Source organism: Magnolia sinica, chromosome 1 (assembly GCF_029962835.1).
Source record: "Magnolia sinica isolate HGM2019 chromosome 1, MsV1, whole genome shotgun sequence".
In the NCBI taxonomy this organism is placed as follows: Eukaryota; Viridiplantae; Streptophyta; class Magnoliopsida; order Magnoliales; family Magnoliaceae; genus Magnolia; species Magnolia sinica.
The window spans coordinates 105,760,227-105,781,591 of record NC_080573.1 but is presented as its reverse complement, the minus strand read 5'-3'; the positions used below and the strand labels follow the sequence as shown (position 1 = coordinate 105,781,591).

General features: G+C 38.2%; 1 protein-coding gene across 7 annotated transcripts in view; it reads right to left on the bottom strand.

Annotated features, from left to right (window-relative positions):
- Window positions 1-21,365, bottom strand: part of LOC131253195 (E3 ubiquitin-protein ligase UPL7) — a 104,460-nt gene that overhangs the window by 15,158 nt on the left and 67,937 nt on the right. For 6 of the 7 annotated variants that reach the window (XM_058254084.1, XM_058254099.1, XM_058254094.1 and 3 more), the window contains 3 exons: window positions 14,741-14,911; window positions 14,557-14,649; window positions 3,906-4,013 (listed from right to left, as the gene is read on the bottom strand). In XM_058254084.1, the coding sequence (XP_058110067.1) occupies window positions 3,906-4,013; window positions 14,557-14,649; window positions 14,741-14,911 (372 nt within the window). The remainder of the gene's footprint in view (window positions 1-3,905; window positions 4,014-14,556; window positions 14,650-14,740; window positions 14,912-21,365) is intronic. The other variant, XR_009175020.1, reaches the window with a different exon arrangement.

The following is a 21,365-nucleotide window of genomic DNA, read 5'->3' as shown; positions in this document are numbered from 1 at the left end:
AAAGTGCGACAAATTACCCGATCCAAACGATATATCCCGTGCGATAACCGATATATATTTGTATCCCAAGGGTGCGATACATAACGCGATATCGATATTTCAAACACTGGTATCAACCAGTGTTCAAAGTATCGGCATCGCTACAAGTTTCGCTGGCTAGGGATACGGAAACAATATCGATATCGTCGATAATATCACTGATAACCGAAAATGCGAGGAAACATGGGGAAAATGATAGAATTTTCAGCGAAACTTCAGGAGATGTTAAAATGTATGTACTGGCATATTTAGAAATTAAATAAATAAATAAAAATTAAAAAAAATTGCAAAAAGAGCCTTAAAAGCATGCATTGTTGTAAGAAATCAGTCCAACTATCCCATCCGGCCTATTTAACCATCCAACCTTCCATTCAAACCTCCATCAATGTTGCAAAATATCAACAACACATGATATTTCACCAAGAAATCATCAACAATTGAAAAGGAAATGAAAGATTGTGTTATCAATATCGCGCATGTTGTGATATCAATAATATCGAGATATTATCAATGACAAATTGAACACTACATACAACCATGTGCCCAGGAAAAAATGAAATAAATTTTTTACTAATAAACAAAATTTTGATGATATCAATATGTTGGTGATATTATTGAAATATCGTCAATACACTTATGATACAAGCATTACTTAGAATTTACATAGTAAAAAATATTGGCGATACATTAGTGATATTGATGCATTGACAATACAAGTGACACTTAGAATTTACATAGTTGAAAATATTGGCAATTACATTAGCGATATTGATGCGTTGGCGATACTTAGCGATACCTTGCTAATACCTGGAATTTCTGATACTACCAGAGTTATCGCTATCACTACCAGTGTTATCGATATCGTTGAGCTAGAGATAAAGATAATATCGGAGATAATTCGAACACTGGTATCAACACAATATGGCCTAATTGGTTTAGTAAAGCAATCATATAACAAGATTCAAGCAAAATGAATGGTCTAGGAGTATAAGGAAGCAATAAATAATTTCGAAGGTTCATAGAACCTCACAACTAGTTGACCTGATCCCAACCATTATGCTAATTGTAAGCCAATTAATTGAATGCAATCCAACCTCACCAAGCAGATGTGAAGATCAATGTTTTCGGTATCAATATCGATGAGTGTATCGCACCCTTGGGACATGGAAACGTATTGGTTATCACATGGAAAATATTGGATGTATTGCGTAATGTTTTGCAGTTTTTGGGAACATTAAAATATTAGTTGAATTTTCAATGAAAATTCAAGGGATGTTAAAAGATATACTTACACACTTAGAAATCAGAATATTACAAAAAATAAGTGCTCATAATAAGTTTCATTTGTATCAAGGTATCCCGTATCGGTATCGGTTGGCGTAATGGTGCCCTCCGATACCGATACGGATACAGGGGTGCAACGACGATACGGGGGCGTAACGGCCTATAATGATGCAATTTTTTTTTTATGCCAAAAAATTATGAAAAGACATGGATTAAATCCAGAATATTCTAAACATTCTAAATATGCATTCATTTATAAATTGGAACATATTTATGGTGGTGTAACGGTCCACTCTTTGGTGAGAAGTTGTATCGGATTGTCTGATGAATTTATGAACCAGACAACCAGGATTTGACTACAAAACTCATATATTTAATTTTCTAATTATCTACTATCAATGATAGATATATTAGAATGAATGTAACATGAAAATATCTTACATGTGTAATATATTCGAATTTTTTTTTAAAAAAAAGGGCCGAAAATAGTGCGTAAATAAAAAAAATTATAAAAAAATATTAAAATGACAACGATAATCTGTAAAATGGACATTAACATGTTCTACTATGATTAACGCATCATATTCTACCATTAAAACAGCAAAACATTAAATAAAAAATTATTTTTTGAATTAAAAAAAAAGGCCGAAAATAGTGCGTAAATAGAAAAAAATTATAAAAAAAATATAAAATGACAACAACAATCTGTAAAATGGACATTAATATCTTCTATTATGATTAACACATCATATTCTACCATTCAAACAGCAAAACACTGAATAAAAAATATAAATACCTATTTTTGAGGAATTTCTGGAAAATGGCCTGCGGAGCTTCGAATCAAGAAAATTCTTAATATAAGTTATTTTTATATATAATATCAAGCTAAGAGTGGTCGAAAATAGCAATAAAATAATTTAGGAAGAGTTTGGAAAAAAGAAGTTACAAAAAAAGTGAAAAAACAGACCTTAAAAAGCAAAAAATAAAATAAAAAATGGCATTTTTTTTACAATTACACCCTGACCGTTACGGGGCAATAATGGTCGTTACGGGGCGTAACGGCCGTTACGGCTACAGAATCAGGGGTTGCCCCATTATAGCCCCGTATCGCGTAACGGCCACTGCCGTTACCGATATGTATCGGCCGATACGGCCGTATCATAAGGGATACGGGACACCCTACTTTGTATAGAGTTTGAAACTATGCACTGTCTAATAGAGTGGTGCAACTATATTCAAAATCACCTAATATGTTAAATGAAATTGACATGCTGAATGCAAGTTGGCGTTGCACAAAATAATGATTAGGGTAATTGATGGGGACATCACACGCACTCCCCCCCCCCCCTTTTCGCACGTACGTACGTAGAAGGAGGACCCCATCATCGATCTAGCTCGATGACGACGTCCAGGGAGGGCCTCCTAGGTAGAAGCCAAGTTTTGGTTTAGAAAAGTGACCCGATAGTCAAGAAAAGCCCACCATGGGATCTCATGATCAAGGCCCACTCATCGGATTGGTTTTATATTTTAGGTTTTGCTCATTGTTATTATTTAAAACATCGTGAACGCTTTAGATTTCCTTGTTTGGTTTTTATTTTAGTTTACTTCATCGCCAAGTAATAGGTGTCACACATGGTGCGAGTTTTTGGGTATAGGGTTCTCCCTATAAATAGGCACCCCTTGTAGTTCTTTTCATTCATTTAAGTTAATAAAAAAATTCCTGCTTTATGTTTCTGCTCTCTTCGTGAGTTGTGAAAGAATTCAAAAATGGGTGCGAAGCCCTCCCTTTTCGAAGGGCTAACTACCGTGGTGCGAAGCCACATTGATCCCAATTCACCCCCATCTTTCATTATCTTTTTCCATCTTCCCCCACCATCTGTACTTTGAATTTGTCCTTTTGTTGCATTAGATTTCTTCATTACAGCAGGTTTCCAGATTTCGGCAAGCAGGCGAGCTGAAACTTCGGTGGAGCACCACGCATAAACCGTACATCGGATCGAGCTGAGATTTGGGGGTTTTGGAGTCCATCCCTGGCCGACCAGGGCCAAGGTGGCCTTTTTCTGAATAGTGGGCCCCACACACGTGTGGCCGGGATCACACGCACGTCCATCTGAGCCATTGTTGTTGTCCACACGCGGGATCATCTTTTGGCTCAGGTTTTTATCCTCTTTTATCCTCTCATAGCCATTTTTCATGAATCCTAACCGTAGATTACATGATCTCTAATTGATTTGCCTCTTTTTATCACCTTAGGGTTCCTTGAATTGAAATTACGGAATCCCTTGGATTAGGGACTGACTTTTATGCATAAGTAGTTGATTTTATTTCCCTTTGACATCATTTGGTTTATAATTTTTATTGGTCCAGTCCTAGCCTGTGTCGGCTTAGACCCGCATAGATTCCCCTTTTTTAATTGAATGTTTGGATTTTCATGTGGGACGTGGAATTTGTGTGATTGTTTCTGAATTGGTAGGATCTAAGCCTGAAATCTTGCATATCATACTTAATTTTCCATGTCCTGCATCAGTAACAAATATATAAGAACATAAGCATGCTTAACCAATCAACTTTAGGGTCCACACCTCCCAAAAGAGTTTAATTGTCCGACTCCCTTCAGAATAGCCGCCTGTATAGCGTGTGTTGCTTCTTAAGTCATCAACATCAAAGTCGTGTTTTCCACCTGAAAGCAGCTGCATATCGTAATAAAAATCAGCAATCAACACAACCAACAGTAGAATACAAAGAATCTAGGGAGAACATAAAGCTATTAAACAACCCTCTGGAAACTAATTACATTCACAATTGGGGAGGAATCATGACATTCCACACAATATTGATTAGGAAATAAATGGAATCAAAATCACTTAATTGTAAAGATGTCAGTTCAAATGGAAAATAAGCAGACAACCAATGACACATTATTTTCATAGTAGATTATTGTTCACCAAATTTTCCACTACTGTCCTTTGCTATCACTTCAGCATTCTCTATTGCTTCCAGTGATGTGAATGACTTGGATGGAGTATTAATCAGAAGATTGGGTTTCAACCTAGCTGGTACAGGTTGCCTGGTCCAGAATTAGCAAGTGACTTATCACCTCAACAGCCAAGGAATGGGATTAGATGCTTCCTAATCCAACCCATTCTTTAGCTTATCTTCTAGTTTCTAGAGTTCTCCAGATTTACCATGGAGAACTTATAGGTAAAGTACTCCATCAAGTAACTTTATCATGGAGAAATTATAATCCTCAATGATAAAGTAATCCTTATTTTTGACCAAGCACAATTCAGCACAGTTAAGCAAGCACACTACAATAAGATACTTGCCCCAAATACATAGAAAGATATCGGATATGCAAAGTATGTGGTCTCAGCTGCGGCTTTGACTAGTAGGCCTTTAAAACAACTGGATTTGATAGGACCTACATTTTTTGATGATCTGCAAGAAGCGTACATGCCTTTCTGCAGAGCTAGTCTACATATTAAACCCCGCACTGTCTCCCAAAATAATTGCTTATGGGCTGAAGTAGGCAGGTAAGTTTGCAAAGCTTCTTAAAAGCTATTGAAGCAGGTGGGATCATTATACCCAAGACTGACATTTCCCTTTCCATCAGCAAAAATGAGAGAAAGTACTCATCTTCACCCTTGTATATGTTGACAATATTGTCATCATTGGGATTCAAAGGTCAAGGGCAAATTGAAGAAAACTAAAAAATAAACTACCTAGTAACTCTTAAACATTTTGTGGATTAGGTGAAAAGGTCAAGAAGAGGAATTGTTATAAATGAAAGGGAGTATGCCCTCCACATTCTCAACAATAATAGAATAGCATACCTTTTCTTTTCTTTTCTTTTTAATTGAAGATTAACATAAGAATTTATGTTCAGGAAGTCCAAGGGACCAAAATAGTACAAGCCAACTCATCATCATCAGCATCAAAGCCTTATCCCAATTAATTGGCGTCGATTACATGAATCCTTTTTTGATCCACTCTATCAAGCATTGTTTTAAATATTGACGACATCGGCCGATATATCCCACGATATATCTTGTATCCAAGGTGTCCCGTATCCGTTACGATACGGCCGTATCGGCCAATACGTAACGGTAACGGCCGACACCGGAAAAACGTGACCATAACGGCCGTTACGGACCCATAACGGCCGTTACGGACCCATAACGGCTGTTACGGGCCTTGAAAAATAGGGGGGAAAAAATGAAAAAAAAAAAACTTACCTTTTTTTCTTTCTTTTCTTCTTCTTCTCCTTCTTCCTCTTCTTCTTCTCAGGCAGCTGCGGCTGCGGCCCTACTACCGCCTTGGCCTTCTTCTTATTCTTCTTCTTCTTCTTCTTCTTCTTCTTCTTCTCTCTCTCTCTCTCTCTCTCTCTCTCTCTTCTTTCCCTCTTTTTTCTTTTCTCTCTTCTTTCCCTCTTTTTTCTTTTCGGTTTCCCTCTCTCTCCCTTCTTTTTTTATTTGCAGGTGTACCACACACCAGCTAGCTGCTCTAGGTACGTGTCATGCTAAGACGAGCGCTGACACTCCTCGAGCTCCGAGTTGTACGAACGGTTCAAAGGAGATCAAAGTTACATGGGCTCCACAGTGATGTATTTATTATATCTACACCGTTCATCTATTTTCAGAGATCATTTTAGAGCACTACTAAAAAAATGAATTATATCCAAAGATCGTCTGGACCACACCAAAAATAGCAGCGGAGATAATGATTTTCACCGTTAAACAATTCGTAGGGCCCACCGTAACATTTATTTTCCATCCAATCTTTTCATAAGGTCAAAAAGACCTGAATGAAAAGGAAAAACAAATTTCATATTGATCCAAAACTTCTGTGATCCCAAGAAGGGTTTCAATGGTAGACGTTCAATCCTCCACTGCTTTTTGTAGTGTGGTCCACTTAATAATTAGATCGGTATTATTGTTCGTGTGAAGCCTTAAGACGAGCTCGTCAAATGAATGGACGGTTTAGATATAACACCTACCTCATGATCAGACCCGAGTGGGCCCCACCATGATGTATATATTTTATCCATGTCGTCCATCCATTTTGCCACGTCATTTTAGGTCAGGATCCAAAAAATTAGTAATATCCAAATCTCAGGTGGACCAAACCATAGGAAACAGTGATTATAGAATGCTCACCATTAAAAATTTCTTAAGGTCCACCGTAATGTTTATTTTCAATCTAACATATTAATTGGGTCACACTGACGTGGATGAAGGGAAAACACACATGTCAGCTTGATCTAAAACTTTTGTAGCCCCCAATAAATTTTTAATGGTGAACATTTAATTATTGTTGTTTCTTTTGGTGCAGTCCACCTGAGCTTTGGATGTGCCTCATTTTTGGGCTCATGCCCTAAAATTATTTGGCAAAATGGATGGACGGTGTGGATATAACACATTCATCACGGGTGGGGCCCAAAAAACTTTGACACGTGTGCTACACTTCACAATCCAAGTCCCGCCTAATTCGGGCCCTTAAAAAATTGTACACGAGACATATTAACTTAAAATTTACCAATTAAATTATAGACTGCAATTGCTAACTCACAATGTCAAAATCAAATTGTTTGAATAGTTTTAATTGTTAATTTGTGGACTTTCATTTTTTAAAATAGGGCCTTTTGATTTTTTTCATAATTCATTATCCAATAAATGTCCACCAATTCATAAGTGGGATAATGGCAATAAATTGCATGAATTTGAGGCTGATTTGTGGCATAGATTGGTCTTCCAAGTCAGCCCCAAATTGGCAATGCCATCTACCTGAATTTAATTTCATTTTTTTAAAAAACTATTGGGAGAAATGATATCAAATTGTTAAGTATATAAATTAGATATTTAAAAAATTAAATATATGAATTTTGTAGTCAAATTCGGGTTACCTGGTTCAAAAATTAATCAGACAGTCTGATACAACTTCTCACCAAAGAGTGGACCGTTACACTACCATAAACATGTTCCAATTTATAAATGAATGCATATTTGGAATGCTTAGAATATTCCGGATTTAATCCATATTTTTTTGGCCAAAAAAAAAAAAAAATTTGCACCGTTACGGGCCGTTACGCCCCCGTATCGCCGTTACACCCCCGTATCCGTATCGGTATCGAAGGGCACCGTTACGCCAACGGATACCGATACAAGATGCCTTGCTTGTATCCCACCTGTGCGATACGAAACGCACAAGTACTGCGATATATCCCACATGTTCGATCTAGTGAACATTTTCGAATTTTGATGCTCTTATTTTCTGTAATTCATGTTAAATTAGTGTCAAATTGTTACAAATTCGATTTCGAGATTTTGAGGAGATGGACCGAGTTGTGAAAAATTGGAAAAAAAAAATCAAAATTTTCCAATTTCTCGCAAATCGTTTGCAATCTGTGTTCAAACATCACATTAAAAATGTTTGTAACCTAATCACTAGATATCGGCCGATATATCCCACGATATATCTTGTATCCCACCTGTGTGATACGAAACGCACAAGTAGTGCGATATATCCCACATGCTCGATCTAGTGAGCATTTTTGAATTTCGATGCTCTTATTTTCTGTAATTCATGTTAAATTAGTGTCAAATTGTTACAAATTCATGATTTTTCATGTTCTGCATGAAAAACCATGGATTGGGAGCTTTGATATCAAGATTTGGAGGAGATGGGCCGAGTTGTGAAAAATTGAAAAAAAAAAATCAAAAATTTCCAATTTCTCACAAATCGTTTGCAATCTTTGTGTTCAAACATCACATTAAAAATGCTTGTAACATAATCTAGTGATTCTTCTTTTTCTTTTGAATGTATTGCTTGTGTTTCCACACCTCTTCTTACATTTATAAATCATATGAATAGACATTGAATATACTTGCATGAATTCAGTTAGACAATGCATAGATTAGGACCCCATACAAAGAAAACCTATTATGTGTACTTGTTTTTTGTAATGTTTTGATTTATAAGTGTGTATTGATGTCTTTTTTAACAGTTACCGAAGTTTCATCGAAAAATTCAACCAATTTCCCAATGTTTCCCCATGTTTCCAACAACAACGATACATTACACGATACAACCGATATATCCCATGCAATAACCGATATGTATCCATATCCCAAGAATGCAATAAGTAACGCAATACCGATATTTCGAACACTGCTATCAAGGGCTAGACTACTGAATACAAGTGAACTACTAAATTTAATTAAAGATGATGAGCGATAGGGCTAATAATGGGCTGAGCCAGCCCATGGGTTTTCGGGCCAAGCTGCCATTTAAGCCAGGTTTGGCACAACCTTTAGACCCATGAGATGGGCTTGGGCATAAAACCTCGTTTATCTTCGGTTTGGGCTTGGACTACTCTTGGCCCAGCCCAAGCCCATATATAGAAAAATGCTTAGAGTCCCAACCCTAGCGTCATTTCAATAGAAAGAGCCCTTCCCAATCCCCGCCAGCAAGAGTGGATATATCCTCAAAACGTCAGCTGTTCCTTTCAAGGCAAAGGGTTCAATATGCAACCAGAAAAGCAATCTTCCATCTCTTTTTTCCTAGCCTCCCTCCTCCCCCAACTTCCCAAGAGCGAAGGTGGTCATGAATGTGAGTCGACACTACCTAAGTCACCTTAGCTTGCAGGAGAATGCCATTCCAAATGAGAGAGGAGAAAGAGCAATGGATGAATGTATGGTCAAAAGACTCCATGTCTGCCATACAAAGGGAGGAAACATTTGGAAGAACGAGGCCTCTCTTCTAGAGATTATCGATGGTCAGGATACAGTTCCTTGCAACCAACCAAAGAAAGGCAACGACTTTTGGGGGAGCTCCATGGGTCCAGACCATGGTAGTGCAACTGGGAATAGGAGGAGCTTCAAGGGAGGCCGAGGCAGTGTAAAAAGTCTTGACATAGAACACCCTAGACTTGGCAGGTGACCAGACAATGGAATCTTCAACCTCTAAGTTAATAACAAATTCCTGCAACCAAGAAAAGGGGGATTTCAGCTCCTCTATTTCATTGTCTCTGAAATTCCTACAAAACGAAGGGGACCAAGCTCCACCCGAACCAGTCAAGGAGTAGCACTCAGCCACGGAAGCCTGAAGGGAGGAAGCGATACAGGCAAAGGCAGGGAAGGAAGATGCAAGGGGTGGAAGACCGCACTAGGGGTCCAACCAGAAAAGGACATTATTACCATTTTCCACAAAGAACGAGATGTGTTGGAACACCAAAGCTCCCACCCTATGGATCTCTTTCCAAAGATTAGACATCCTACACATGGATGAGTTTTTGGACCTCCAACCACCTTGATCAGCCCCATACTTAGCCCTGATAACAAATTTCCACAGGGTCTCTCCTACAAACCGCCAAGTTCACTCGGGCAAATTTAACTAAATCTAAATGCTTTCTAATTGCACCGCCTTCCTAGATAGGCTTAAAGACCTCATCCCACCTAAGAAGAGGAAATTTTATAGAGACAAACCCCCTTTGCCATAGGAAATTCCTTTGCGGCCTGTCAATCTTGGTCAACACCAATTTAAGACAATGAAACAAAGATAAAAATAAACAGGGAGATTGGATAGGAAGTCTTTAATGAAAAAGTCTCCCACCCAAAGAAAGAAGGTTGCATTTCCATGAGGAAAGTTTCCTCTCCATCCTCTCAAGGACAATATCCCAAAGAAGCAAGGTAGGTTTACCAATACAAAGAGGAAGCCCCAGGTAGGTGGAGGGAAGAGTTCCCACTCGACAGGCAAAAGCAGAGGTAAGCAAATCCCTCCTTATATATATATATATATATATATATATATATATATATATATATATATATATATATATATATATATATATATATATATATATATATATATATATATATATATTTCAAATTCTCACCTATTAATGTAGTTGGACTGTGCATTTCGGCGATTTTGGGTGATATTCTGACAATATTTATCGAAAACATCAGCTCGATTGGCAATGGTAGGTGGAGATAATTCCGGCAATAATGTAGTGATATTGATTTCAGCGAAATTTTCAACAACGATAATATCGATGATATTATTGATTTCTTGGCGAAACTTCAAACACTGCGCTAGATTGGAAGTCCCTACTTCCAAGTGGGCCACTCTTGAATTATTTTATATTTACGTGCACTGCGTATGTGATAACCTAGGACCTTCGTGTTATAAATCTGAATTCCCAAATATATTATGTGGATATGTTTGATTTTACATCTTGATTGCTGAAATTAATGTGGAATTGATATCTCATCTTGCATCCTAGGGTAGTTTCCATCATCCTACACCAAATTGTGGGATGCAGGGGCACACGCGAGGTGGGTAGTCCATGTGAGATGGGTGCCTCATGTGAGGCGGGCATCACCCATGTGAGGCAGAACCAGTTTTTAAATTATCAACGAGAATATCAAATTATCATCGATAATATCAGTTTCGCTGCACCTGCGATACCGAATACGCAAGTGTTCGTTTCCCTTCCAAATGTCGGCGACATCTCACCGATTTTATCGTTGGAGTCAAAAAACTGAAAATATCGTAGATAAAGTCGATAGTATGGACCTACATAAATCAGCAGAAAATTGGGGGAAAAAAAAGAAGGAAAAATGAGCCTCCTCCTTCTTCCTCCTCTATGATATGTGTAAGTCCATAGAAAATCGAAAAAAATAAATAAATAAATACACTTCTTCTTCCATGCAACGTCTCTCTCTCTCTATCTCTCTCTCTCTCTCTCTCTCTCTCTCTCTCTCTCTCTCTCTCACACACACACACACACCCTTTTTCTGTCAAAGAATTGAAAAGGCTCACTTTCTCTCTCTATTTAGAGATCTGAAAAGACTCTCTTTCTCTCTCTTTTTTGCAATAAATTAAATGAGCCTTTAAAAGCTCTCTTTGACAAATTAAATGAGTCATTAATGAGCCATTAAATGACTCTCTTTATGTCATTTCCAATGGATGAATACTGTTGTGTAATTAAAAATGAGGCAGGCTATGATTTTCCCTAATCACTTCCAAAATTATCAAATTGGGGCACAATTTATTATTATTATTATTATTATTATTATTATTTTATAATGAGGAAGGGATGATTTATCAAATGGCCATGATTTTTTATTTTTTCAATTTTTTATATTACTGAAAATTACAAAAAATATTTACTTGATGTTAATTTAATTATTTAATCATTTTTTCTTTAAATGGGACCATTGGGTCCCATTTTTTAAATGATCATGACTGATAGATACACTAACCTGACTGGGGCCCATGGGGACCCTTAGGGGGCCCATTTAAAGAAATTAAATAATTATTTATTATTATTTTTATTTTATTTTTTAAATTACAAAAAATAATAATAATAATAATGTAAAAAAATATTTTAAAATGTATCATGTATCATGCAATGTATGTATGTATGGTTATTTGGATGGATGGATGTATAGATGCGATGGATGGATGGTTCTATGGATGGATGGATGGATGGTTGAATGGGATGGATGGATAGTTGGATAGATTGATGGGTTGGATGGATGAATGGTTGGATGGGATGGATGGATATATGGGGGGTGGATGGATGGTTGGATAGATGGGATGCATGGTTGGATGGTTAGATGGATGGATGGATGGATGTACGGATGGATGTGTGGATGGTTGGATGGATAGATGGGATGGATGGATGTTTGGATGTGATGGTTGGATGGATGGATGATTGTTTGGAAGGAAGGAAGGTTAGATACATGGGATGGATGTGATGGTTGGATGGATGGGATGGATGGATGGGATGGATGGATGGATGGGATGGATGGATGTTTGGATGCGATGGTTAGATGGATGGATGATTGTTTGGAAGGAAGGATGGATGGATGCATGGGATGGACGGTTGGATGCGATAGATGGATGGATGTGATGGATCATGGCTGGATGGATGGATGAATGCGATGGATAAATGTGATGGTTGGATGGATGGGATGGAAGGATGATTGTTTATATGGATGGATGGATGGGATGGGATGGGAAAGTTGGATGTGATGGATGGATGTGATGGTTGGATGGATGAATGAAAGGATGGATGATTGTTTGGTTGGATGGATGGATGGATCACTGTATAATGTATGCATTTGCATTATGCACATTTCATTGATTCTTAATTAGGTATGAAGGGAAGATAAGCATATTTTTTAGCTCATTTACTTTTACATGTCTTATTTACTGTACGAAACCTATGTTTGCATTGTATAAAATCATTTTGGTTACAATTGGACTGATTTCTTACAATAGCACATACTTTTAGGTCCAAATTAAATGAAAACTTATTATGTATGCATTTTTTTATAAATTTTTTATTCCTAAATATGCAAATATGTGTATTTAACCATCTCCTAAGGTTTCACCAAAAAATTTCACGTTTTCTCTATTTTTTCCCATGTTTCCCTCGCATTTTCGGTTATCAACGATATTATTAACGATAACGATATTTTATCTTTATCTCCAGCCAATGAAACTTGTAGCGATACCGACAACTAGAACACTGGGCGGAACCCATGTGATGTGGGGCCCACTGGGGGGGTTCAGCCGAGGACCTAACCCATGGGATGTGGGGCCTGGGCTATGAGATAAAGGGATTGATTCACCACGCTCTATCAGTTCGAGCTTTTAGAGCAAGTGGTTAGTTGTCCTGCATCAAAGTAGTATCAGAGCGGGAGGTCTCGTGTTCGAGACTCCACCGGGGGTGATTAATGCAGGGGCATTTTCACACCGGGCTCGAATGGGGTGGCTTGTGGGATGAAGGGGCACACTCGGGGTGGGGTGGGTGCCTCATGTAAAGCAAGCCCCACCCATGTGAGGTGGAACCCATGTGATGTGCAACCCACGAGGGGGGTTCGGCTAAGGACCTAACCCATGGCATGTGGGGCGTAGGCTATGAGAAAAAGGGGTTGATTCGCCACGCTCTATCAGTTTGAGTTTTTAAAGCAATTGGTTAGTTGTCTTGCATCAATGCAACAACATAATCCATGTTCCATTTACGACTGTGGTGGGGGTCCCTATACGCCACCACATCTGCAACCAAAGGGCCCTAAAGGATGATCTTGTCGTGGCCCAAGTTGGAATCCTCATCAATCAACATTTTCCAAACGTTTTCATCGAGTTGACGCTATGCCGCCACCACCCCCATCCTAGAAGGCCCTTGAAGAAAAACCTTGTCGTTCTCACGAATCCTTCCTTCCATCTCCAACCACTGATCTCTATGTTTCTTTCTTTGTGCTCCAGGTTTCACGATCCCATCCATGATGAGCACAAATCTCTTAATCCCAAGCTTCCCTTTCTTGATCCCTATATTGATCTTTTTCTCGATATCTTTTCTCCGCGCAAAATGGCAGCTTCTTTCTTAAATCAATGGAATCTACCTCCTTGCACGTCTGCCAAATATCACCCAATTGTTATGGTGCTAAAAGTCAGAATCCCATTCATTTTCATCTTGTGTGAAACTCATTGTGCGTGATCATCATGAACCAGGTCATAGGAAAACCTCCAAAAAAATGCTTGTCCTTATCCCTCAATGCCAAATCATCAACACCTAAGACTGACATCTCAAGTAAATAATAATTCATGTAGATTCAATAGTTAGTAAACCTCCACTTGTCCATTTCCCAAGTTCATGTGTTCTCAGTATGTGTCAAAAGAGTGACTTTGGAAGATCTCTCATGAAACCAAGGTTTCCAAGGTTTAAAGTATCATTTGAAACTAGTACATATCGATACGTACCGGCATCGACCATGAATGATACGGGTGTATCAGCCCCATATCAGCCCAAAACAGCCTGTTACAGGCGATATGTGGTGATGGTTAATGGCACAGTGGTGAACGATACATTACTCTCTGCGTGCATGCGGGTGGGTCTGTGTGTGTGTGTGTGTGCATGGGGAGGAGTGATATCACAAGTAAACAAATCACTCTATGAGAACTCAGAACTTGCAATTGACTATAAAAGGCACTTGTTAGGGGGAGAGAGCAAATCACTCTACGAGAACTCAGAACTTGCAATTGACCATAAAAGGCACTTGTTAGGGGAGAGAGCATATGTTCTGGTTCCTCTAGTAACAGTTGATCAATACCACATGCTTAAACACGATACATCCTGATGAGCTACAATTGAAGTCGGTAATCCCATATCATCTTTTGCAAAAACACAACCAGATCAAGTACATGTCAAAATTAAAATACCTGATTGAACTCACTTGCATTAAATAAGCTCAACCAAGACGGTGATATAAGATCGATCAAGCCTCTATAAAATGCATTTGCCAATGGCAATATCTGCAAGTCAACAATGAATGCATGTAAATCTGCATGCAACATAAGATACAAGTTTGATAGCTTAAACCAACTCCAGTAGTGAATTGCATACCTGTCTGTTAAGCTTATAGTCTGCAATTGCATGAACATACTGCAACTTATTCTCATTTGTAACAGCCATATTTTTTCCACCAGATTTAAGCTCAGTGACAACCCGTTGGCCAAGTAACTCCTCAGTAACTGTAAAATCCAAAGATAGTTCCCTGACATCACCTTCATAATGCTGTAGCAGTAAAGCAGAGTCAGCAGAACACTAAAGAAATATGCATGGAAAAAACATATGCCAGTGTTTTACACTGCATGTAAATCATCAAATCAAGCTCAATGAAACGGATGGAAACACAAACTATGAGTCAGGTACAGCAAACTCAAAAGTTATTTGAACACAACTTTCTAAAGATGCAACACATTCAAGGATATTTGCAACTATAATAGAATACTCATGTAGACCATCCTACAATTCAGTAAAATTTATATTAGCTCTTAACTGTCTCCTTAGAATATGGCTTCTTCTTTTTTCGGGGTCGATTAGAACATGTGAGTTTCAATACTCTAGGTTGCTCGAAAATATCTTAAAACAACTGGTGCTCTGAATAGAAAACACCTCAATATCATTACTTGATCACATAAATGAACATCCCTAAATGATGCTTAGTTTTAGATTTAGTGCAAAGACTGCAGAAGATGTGGCAAGAACTACATTTGTGTGCTTTTAAATGAAGGTCCATCCATACTCGCATCAAGAAAATGCAATGAGTAATAATGACAAGCGCGATCATCACCACCATTATCTAAGCCTTATCCAAATTGATTGGAGTCTACTACATGAATTATGTTCCACCATTCCACTCTATCAAGGATCATGTGCTTAGTAAAACCTAATGCAGGACATGAAATTTAAGTATGAGATGCAAGAATTCAGGCTTAGATCATACCAATTCAGAAACAGTTACACAAATTCCACATCCCATATGACAATCCAAATCATTCAATTAAAAAGGGAGAAGCTATGCTGCGGGTTCAGGCCGACACAGGCTAGAATTGGACCAATAAAAATTATAAACCAAACGATGTCAAAGGGAAATAGAAATCAACCACACATACATAAAAATCAGTCCTTAATCTAAAGGATTCCCCAATTTCAATTCAAGGAACCCTAGGATGAAAAAAATGAGCAAATAAATTAGGGCTAATGCAAACTAAGGCTAGGGTTTAGGAAATAAGAATGAAAAGAGAAAAACCAGAGGAAAACCTAACCCGGAGAAAGCTCCTGCGTGCAGATGGTGGCCCGGGGCTGACGCACGTGCGCGGGTGGGCTGGCCGCACGTGTGATGGAAGCCGGCCTCCCCAGAGTGACACCTAGGCCTTGGTCTGCCAGGGGAGACCTCCAATCCCTCCAAGTTTGACAACGATACGACGTAAGGTCGAGGCGTAGTACTCCGCTGAAGTTTTAGCCCTCCTACAGGTCCAGATTTTGGAAACTAACTGTAGGGGGATGAATAGCTGCAAAAGCTGAGAAATTCAAAGCAATAATGATGACAGAACATGAGAGATATGAATGGAAGAGGGTAAGGGCGGATGGGGATAGATGTGGCTTCGCACCACGGTAGTTAGCCCTTCGAAGAAGGGAGGGCTTCGCACCCACTTTTGAATTCTTCCACAACTCACGAAGAGAGCAGAAAAATAAAGCAGGAATTTTTATTAAACTTGAATGAGTGAAAAGAACTACAAGGGGTGCCTATTTATAGGGAAAACCCTATACCCCAAAAACTCGCACCATGTGCGCAACCTATTACTTGGCAATGAAGTAAACTAAAATAAAAACCAAACAAAGAAATCTAAAGCGTTGACGATGTTCTAAATAATAACAATAAGCAAAACCTAAAATATGAAATCAATCCGACGAATGGGCCACGATTATGAGATCCCATGATGGGCTTTTCTTGACTATCGGGCTCACTTTTTTTGAATCAAAACTTGTCTTCTAGCTAGGAGGCCCTCCCTGGACGTCATCATCGAGCCAGATCGATGGTGGAGTCCTCCTTCTGCATACATACGTATGTAGGGGGGTGGTGTGCGTGCGGGTGTGCGCATGATGTCCTCATCAAAACCATAAGGCATCAAAATCTTTTCTTGCTACCTCACCATATCCTTTTTGGCCTTCCCTTGCCCTTCCATAGCCTTCAACTTGAACCAACTCACTCCTAAACAATGCAGTTATTGGGCTCCAATGCATATTGCCAAAACATCTCAGACTACTTTCCCTCATCTTATTACTTACTAGGCTACTCTTATCCCTCAAATGCATTCATTTTTAATTCTATCCTTCCTCGCCTTGCCACTCATCCATCTCAACATCATCATTTCATCTACACTCATTCTATGAACATGTTGTTCTTCGATTGCCCAACACTTTGTCCCATAAAGCATGGATGGTCTTTATAATTGTCTTAAAAAAATATCCCCTTTAGTTTGATTGGTTTGCAGTGATCACATAAAACTCCAAAAGCACACCTCCACATCATCCACCTACTCTAATTCTATAAGCAAAATCCTTCTTAATCTCTTTGTTCTCATTAATTATCGGCCCAAGACATGGCAAATGTATAATAATGATGGTGATGATGATAACGACAAAAACAATAATAATAACACTTATTATATTTATAAGGTTTGCTAAGCCCACGTGTGTATAAGAGAGCCATCTAGATGCCAATGTTTTAAATATCAACGATATCGGCCAATATATCCCACGATATATCTTGTATCCCACTTGTGCAATACGAAACGCACAGTTAATGCTGATATATCCCACATGTTCGATCCGGTGAGCATTTTCAATATTTTATCCTTTTTTTGTTGTTGTTGAAATTATGTTAAATCAGTGTCAAATGGCTACAAATCCATTGGTTCTTCATGTTTTGCATGAAAAATCATGGACTTGGAGCTTTGATTTTCATATCCATTGGTTCTTCATGTTCTCCATGTTTTTTTTTTTCGAAATTTTCCTTCAACTAGTTGTCAATGGAGACTAATTTCAAAGTATTTAAGAGTATTTGATGAAATAATCATCACATACACTCTAATTTCAAATTTTGAGTGTAGGTGGTCCGATTTGGGAAAATTTGGGAAAATTTTGAAATTTCCCCAATTTCTCCAAAATTGCTTGCAATGTTGCACCCCAAACATGAAATCAAGCATGTATGAGGGCTGATCTACTAATTTGTCAAGTCCTTGTCAATTTTCAAAAAGTAAATATCATTTTTAATTTAAAATATTAAAATATTATTATTTTTCAAAATTTCTCTTCAACCAGCTGTCGATTGAGACTAATTTCGAAATATCTGGGAGTGTTTGATGAAATGATCATCACATATACTCTAAATGTTATGCATTCAATTTGAATATAGTTGTATTAGTTCAATCAGACAGCGCATAGCTTAGGACCCTATACAAAGGAAATCTATTATGTGCACTTCTTTTTTAAGATGTTATGATTTAAAAATGTGAATTAAGGTCTTTTCTTTAACAATCCCTAAGGGCTTGTTTGATTTTCGAGTACATTGGTAAATACCCTGCAAAGGGGGTAATAATTATTTCCTTGTGCATTTACAATATTTTCATCCGTACTTTATTTGACTACCTACTTTTTGGACGAGAAAATCGAGAACATTGCAAAATATCTATGGGTCCCATTGTGATGCATGTCACTTATCCACACCATTCATCCATTATGCCAGCTGAATTTATGGCATGAGCCAGGCATATCCAAAGCTCTAGTGGACCATGCCACAGAAAAAAGTGAATCAAACACTTACCGTTAAAAACTTCTAAGGGCTTCTATTTCTTTTGGTATGGGCTACTTGAGTATTGGATCTACATAATTTTTCCGCTCATGTCTCAAAATGTTATGGTAAAACGGATGGACGGAACAGATATGTCATACATGTCACCGTGAGGTCCAAAAATTTTAACTAGCACTTTTGAACCAGTTTCCAGGGGTGGAATTTCCAAAAATTTCCAAACGGGGGAAAGTGTCATAATTACCCATTTACCCAGCTATTTACACTTGCATTGAAAAATCAAACAGGCCTTAAAGTTTCAAAAAAAAAAAAATTCAACCATTTTCCCAATTTTTTCCCCATGTTTACCAAAAAATGCAATAAATTACCCAATACAAACGATATATCCCGTGCGATAATCAATACGTATATGTATCCCAAGAGTGCGATATGCAATGCAATACTGATATTTCAAACATTGCTAGATGCCACACTAAAGTTGCATGAAGTGTCAACAAATTTCGGTGCAGGAGCAGGGAAGCATCTCTTTCAAACTATAAACAAGTAAAGTAGGAAGTGGGAGCTGGAACGAGAGTCCAAAGTGGGGATTCGAAGTGGGAGTAGTAGCTAGTTAGAAGGATGTTGCAACTTGCAACTAAGCTCCACACCATGTGCGTAGCACAAATGTTTGAGATCCAAGCCATCTATTGGGTGTGTCCCAACCTGTAGATTCCCATTGTCTAAAAGAACAGGCCAATCCACTCATCAAGCATGCCATGATGCCACCAAAAGGAAGGCGTAGAAAAAGTTGGCCAATTTTTTTGTCATCCATTGGTTTGCTAACTATAGCTCAATGTTTAGTTAAGGGCTTTTGCATGGAGGGACCTATCTAATGGACGGCTTGGATATTGCACACGTGATACTTTGGAACATGTAACAACATGCACATGGACTCCCCTTGTACATGCATGTGGGCTTACAAAGATCCATAATAATGATAATATATAAATCTTGAAGGAAAGCACAAAAATCTTTAATCTTGGTCCTTAACGAATTCAAACCACCCAAATGCCAACAATTACTCAATCTGAAGCTTTTCACCTTCCTACGCAACATTTCCATGGAGTTGATATGACCTAATTTGCATGGAAAGATAACCAGCATGAATAAAATCACTTTGTAGTCGAAACCTCGAAACCAGGGCAGAAAATATGATCAAATTGGAGACGGGGACAGCTTTAAAACTTTAAACAACTAATGACTTGAAGAATAGGCTTTTCAGGCATTTCATGGAAGTATTAGTAGAAAACTATGGATAGAAAACCAACAATAGATTTGTTTTGCCATTTAGCACAGATCAAAATGAAACAGTAATCAATAGGGCCCACTAATTTCTCTTTGAACAATATGCTTAACCAAAACTGCTACTCATTTTTTTCATATTTTCTGCCAATTTAAGACACTTCTAGAATACTCACAGGCCAAGGAATTCAATAACAGGAACGGTGGCCATAACGACCGGCATTGTGGCCATTACAATACAGACCATTACACCCCTTAACAGCCATCATGGCCCTGTAATGGTCTTTTTTTATAAGGGAAAAAATGTATCAGCCTCGTATCGGTCCAATCCCTGTATCAGCCTGTGGTGTGCCTGTAATAGCCATTATGGGCCTCCTTTTTTCTTTTTCCTTTTTGAAATTATGGCCCCATAGGCATATTGCTACCGTTACATAACCACCATCATCATGTTATTTAAAAAAATGGTTACTTTTCGCCTGTAAAGGCCATTAGACGAAGGAAATGGTCACCCCTGTTACATAACCCAGTGGTAAATCAGTTTGTTATGAAGAGATGGGCCATATAGGCCCGCATCAACATTTTCATAGGGCAGATACATTATTACAGGGTGACACAACCACAATGGGCCATATTTGAAATTTCAACTTTTCTCTCCTTTTCCACTTCTATATTCATGTCAAACATGAAGGAAGCTTAGAAACTAAGTTTAAACTAGATGTAGGATTATTTTTCTTTTTAGATTTTTGAAACAATGATGATATTTCATTACAAAGGCCGAAGCCAAAGATTATACAAATATATACAAATGTACAAGCAAACACCCTATCAAAACTTCCAGCTAAAGCTAAGTATTCAACACTTCCGCCCACTACTTTACATTAAGAATCACCTTCCTGATGACATCTATAGGTCTGCCCTTTTTATTTCTAAAACACCTCTCATTCCTCTCCCACCATAAAGCCCAAAGAACCGCTAACAAGCTTAGCATCCATACCCTTTTCCCCGATTTCCCCATTCCCCTATCATGCCAAGAAAATTTCCACTATTGCATTCGGAAAAACCCAATCAACCCCAAATTGCCGAAATAAATGTCTCCACATCTCCCTTGCGAAGAGAGTGAATAAAGAGGTGATCTACCAATTCCGCATCTCTGTGGCACAATAGACAAACATTGGGGAGAATCATATTCCTGTTACACAAATTATCAATTGTTAAGACGATGTTCCTCCCTACAAGTGATCTGAATACCGCCACCTTCAAAAGAGCACCGTACCGCCAAAGCCAGAACGTTGGAAGTATTCCATCGAAATCATGACTATCACACAGAGACCGATAAAGAGATCTAACTAAGAACAATCCTGACTTCTCTCTTAGCCATTTTATGGAATCCAAATTTGATAGCCTCAGAGAAATCTTCTCTAGCATTTGAAGAAGCTGCAAAAGTTTTTGAAACTCTTCATCGACTAGATTTCTTCTACACCACGAACTCCTAGTGACTACTTTGTCCCTCACTGAGAAACAACTACTGACCTTCATCCCTCTTCCCTAGCTAACCCCGTTAATAAGGGAAACCTCTCACACAGCTTCACCTTC